At 38.5% G+C, this 4,487-nt stretch overlaps 1 protein-coding gene across 2 annotated transcripts in view; it reads left to right on the top strand.

The window, feature by feature from the left end:
* Positions 1-4,487, top strand: part of zbtb16a (zinc finger and BTB domain containing 16a) — a 155,918-nt gene that overhangs the window by 130,186 nt on the left and 21,245 nt on the right. For both annotated transcript variants that reach the window (XM_014003944.1, XM_014003943.1), the window contains exon 5: positions 3,592-3,762. In XM_014003944.1, coding sequence (XP_013859398.1) covers positions 3,592-3,762 — 171 coding nt within the window. The remainder of the gene's footprint in view (positions 1-3,591; positions 3,763-4,487) is intronic.

Genomic DNA, 4,487 nt, shown 5'->3' with positions numbered 1-4,487 from the left:
ACCCCCACCACACCACCTAAATAACAGCAGCCCTCCCACTTCACAACCATTAAGAAACTGCCTGCCTTTCTAAATAGATGGCATGAAAGGTAGAAAGAGGCTGGTTAGAGGAGATAAATTATTCTAAAACAGCCAAACAGGACTGAGACTAAGAACCCTACCTCACCGGTCCCTCCAGCTCCTCCTTCCAGGTGTCACTTTCGGCTGACTCAATTTTACACTGTAATGGACCTCCTGGTTCAACTACTTTTCTCCAACCTTTTCTTCCTTTTTTATCTCTCCTCCACTCTCTTTATCTATCAGCTGCTGACAAAACCTTAACTCACTTTCCTGAAACACACAATTATTTCCTGTACCAACTATTTACTTTGTTCCACTTAAAAGTAATGTTCAAACTGCAGGCAAAAGCGACCCAAATCAGATTTTTTATGACCGTCTGAACAAGGCAAATCCTTTTTTTTTCRAATCCGACCCAAGCCTTTTCAGTAYGTGGTACTGAATCGGATACAAATCTGATATTTTCAAAGCGACTCCGACTTTTTCTTCATCAGCGAGGTGGGGGTGAAAGATCGTTAACTAAACTCGAGTCACAATGTTCAAATCTGTAACCCCACATGATCGAGATGTTTATAATTTTTCCTGTCCTAAAGTACGATCCAGCCTCAGATAATCCAGCRTCAGATAATTATTTAATCAGCACCGATTGAACAGCAACTTCAGATTCGACATGCTAAATGTAGCATCCATGCTAGCTCTGTAAACAAACATCCAGCTGAATGAGGCGTCTTTTTCTGCGCATGCAGGTCACATCAGTGCCGTGTGGCGTTCACACTGCAGTCTGACGGAGGTCACGTTTAAAAGGCATTAAGACCTGTAGTGTGAACAAGGCCAAAGTTATCACTCTACCACAAACTCCTGTTTGGACATGAGAAGTTCAGAAGATGCTCACAGATTTTCTAAAAAGAAATTAAGGTTTTAAAATAATACCTTCAGTTTTGAGGGAAAATTTATTTTAAAAAGCTTGGATTTWTAATATCTTGTTTAACGGTACCAGGCTTAAAATCAGTGTATTATTTTTTTCAGCTTCTTTTGGGAAGTTATTTTTTTGTGTTGTAAGTAAATCCATACTCTTGTTATTTGAGGGTATTGTTTTCTCACCTCTTTGTTTCRCCATGCGTTCCACCAGCATTACTGTCGTCGCTTCAAAGTGGTCTTTTTCTTTTTTTCTCCTTTTTGTGTGTGTGTGTGTGTGTGTGTGTGTTGAGGTGGTGCTTCCACTTGTTGTTTCCTAGTTTTGTTGTTTCTGTGCATGTGAGGGTGTGTTTGTTTCTGGGTTTCATGTTTCCACCCTGCTCAATCCTAAAGGTCAGAGGTGGGCTGACCTTTACATTCCAGAACCTTTTTCTCTTCTAATTCCCCATATTTGGACAAAGTCTTTGTGAGCCCATCCCACCTCCTCCTGCCATCCATTACTTGCACATTTTTTCTGTAATCTACTCTGCCCCAMCAACATGAGCAACAAAAAACAAATGCATTCTTTAAGTCCTGTATTTGAACCAATACTGATTTTTGTCTGAAGTTGCCGAGATAAAACATTTTTTTTTTAATTTGTGCACTAACAGCCAGACAAATGATGAACCAACAAAAAGAGKTTGAGGGGGAAAGGGAGAAAAGAAGGCCCAATTTTCAGAAAAGGTCAKTTTAGAATCAGAAGTCCTAAAGAGATTCCAGAAGCAGTCAATCTGTTTTTTATTTTATTTTATTTTATTTATTTTCTTTACTTTTGAAATGCATGAAGTCACAGGTGAGGTAAAACAGCTAAAGAAAGGAATTAGCCAGGGAGGAGGATGTAACTCATAACTTTCACTCAAATTACTGTAATGATGAAGAATTGTGTTTTAASTTTTATTCTTAAAAGAAATTCTTAAGTAAATAATGTTAAACTAACTGTTCAGTCAGATGCMAAGTTACAAAAATGAACACGTAAATATAAATTAATATTTCATCTCAGTTGCTTTCATTTAATAACTGTACAACCTCCAAAACAAGACAGGGAATTGTCTTATTTTGTACTTAGCGCCTTTTTATTTCACCAAAAATGTGCATGTAAATTGCCATCAAGTCATTAGTTCAAAGGGTTTCATCAGAAGATCTTCAGAGATAAATGTTTTCATTTAAATAGTTAATGCATCATATTTCAGGGAAATAAACCTGTAATTTTAAAGCAGTTGTCGTTTCTACTGGGGAGATTTAAAACTACACATATGGGAAAATTTAATTATAAAGATTTTACTCAAAGAATATTTTAGATCATTTACTGTTTATTGTGGGAGCAGAAAAAAATGGAGCTTTATATTTTGAATAACCTTATTTCTGCCTTATCTTTAGAGAATAGCACYACACAGGAGTTATTCCTCAAAGACTACAAGTTGTTGGCGTTATTCCCTGTCCAAAAATGACAAACTTGATTATTGATTTAACCTCTAAACAATGTTTCTGCATATCATAATGAGTTAAAGCCATTATGGTTGGGGAAAAAAGCCTTGATTACATCTTTGTAAAAGTTTATAGGCACATCTGCGTAGAAATTAGGTGTCTTTGTACAGCACATAAAAGCACGTTCAAAGATTTATCTGTATTTTTTTTCTCTCCCGACAAAACTGGATTCTTTTTTTYGTTTCCACCTAACAAACTGAGTCACCAAAACTGGTCTTACTGTCCTCGTCTTCCAGCATCACCTCCCTCCATCATCAGAGTTCTGTAGAAYGGCCAAGAGTGATTGATCTGGTGTGGAGGCTGTCTTAGGCCCGCCCCCTCATCTCCTCCTCCTCCTCCTCCTCCAGTGGTTATGAACATGAGGCGGGCTGCTCTTCATAGATTTTTAAATTAGTGTCAGCTTTGCCCCAAAGATGTGTTATTGACTGATGAAATAGAAACTGAGCTCCAAACACTCAGTCCTTCCCCAGAGTTTTCCCCAGCCGGGTAATTGAAAAAGTGTGAAGGGAGTGTGTTCAAGGCAGAGTGCAACCCTGCGTGTGTGTGTTTGTGATTTTTAGCTGTTTGTGTGTGCTTGCAATTGTGTGCTCTTTATCTCTGCTGGAGAAAAATGCACTGTGCTTGCCAGAGTCGAGGCTCGATTGAAGCATTGCATAGGAGATCTTTATCTTTCTCCAACAACCACCCTGAAACATGAGGATTGTGTACAACTTTAATCCAATAAATACAGGATGTAAGCCTGCAGAGGAACGGTTAGTAAAATGTACAAGTGTTTGAACACCACTGGGTTGTTGTTGGCTTAATCACTGAATGTGCGCAACCTTGTGTGATTTATCTCTGGTTCCGTCACAAACAGTTCCTGGAAGAAGAACAAACCTTGGATTGTTGCAACTTTTTTTAAATGAAATCAACTCAAACATGAAACTGTAGTTTTAGCCACCTTTCACTTCAATAACGTTTTAATTCTCACAATAATTACTCAGATAAGGAGGCCTAYTAGAAGACATGCAACTGGCCAAATAAAAAAAAAAAAAGATTATGAAGTTGGATTTTGCTTGTAAATAACCTTTGTCATGTTTTTTTTTTTCTTTGCAGGGTCAGACATGGCCATCTTTTGCCTTCTGTGTGGTAAGCGTTTCCAGACCCAGACAGCACTGCAGCAGCACATGGAGGTGCACGCCGGCGTCCGCAGCTACATTTGCAGCGAATGCAACCGAACATTCCCCAGCCATACTGCACTCAAACGTCACCTCCGCTCACACACAGGTCAGTAGAAAAGCCCGTTATCCATCTTCACTTTCCCACCTTTAATAGAGGATGAAGGTGTTTCTAGTCTCTTTTGTTTGCAGTGGTGCGCAGCCCTAACCCAAAAATTAGCTCCGCAATTTCTAAAGTGCATATGAAAATATTAAGGTCCGCAACTTTGAAAGTGCTTATGCCATAGAAAAACCAGCAGAAGCTAATTTTAAAGTGCAAATTCAATTTGTCACTTTCTAGCTGGCAACAACTGTACAATATATGCACAACACTGCCAACTAGTGGTGCATGAACCTTTCTGTAGCTTAATCCTACAAGTGCCGATTGCTGGGGATGTGATTCCCTGAAACAGACCTTTGGCTCCTGGTGTAAAAATTAAAAAGTTGTTGAGGATTGCTATTTCGGCTGCTTTGTCTTTTTCTTTTGTTTGTTGTAGATTTTTCATTAAAGCATCATCAATAAAGTAATTTTAAAACTGTTTATTGGAAAACTGAAGCAATGCATTCTGGGTACATGACGGATTTGATTTGCGACGGGAAACGAAAGTTTTCCATGTAGTTGCCCCAGTTGACCACTAGATGTCTGTCTAACCCCATTGGCGGATTGCTTCGACCAATTACGTCAAGTTTTGAGCTCCAGCATTTAAACTTTATTTTAAAAAAAGGAGCTCCGATTTGTAAAATAAAATAAATCAATACATACAAAATTTTAGTATGCATTACAAACGTTTACTG

Source organism: Austrofundulus limnaeus, unplaced genomic scaffold, assembly GCF_001266775.1.
Source record: "Austrofundulus limnaeus strain Quisiro unplaced genomic scaffold, Austrofundulus_limnaeus-1.0 Scaffold21, whole genome shotgun sequence".
Lineage (NCBI taxonomy): Eukaryota > Metazoa > Chordata > Actinopteri > Cyprinodontiformes > Rivulidae > Austrofundulus > Austrofundulus limnaeus.
Note: the sequence above shows the minus strand (reverse complement) of the source record. Positions and strands in the feature narration are given on the sequence as shown.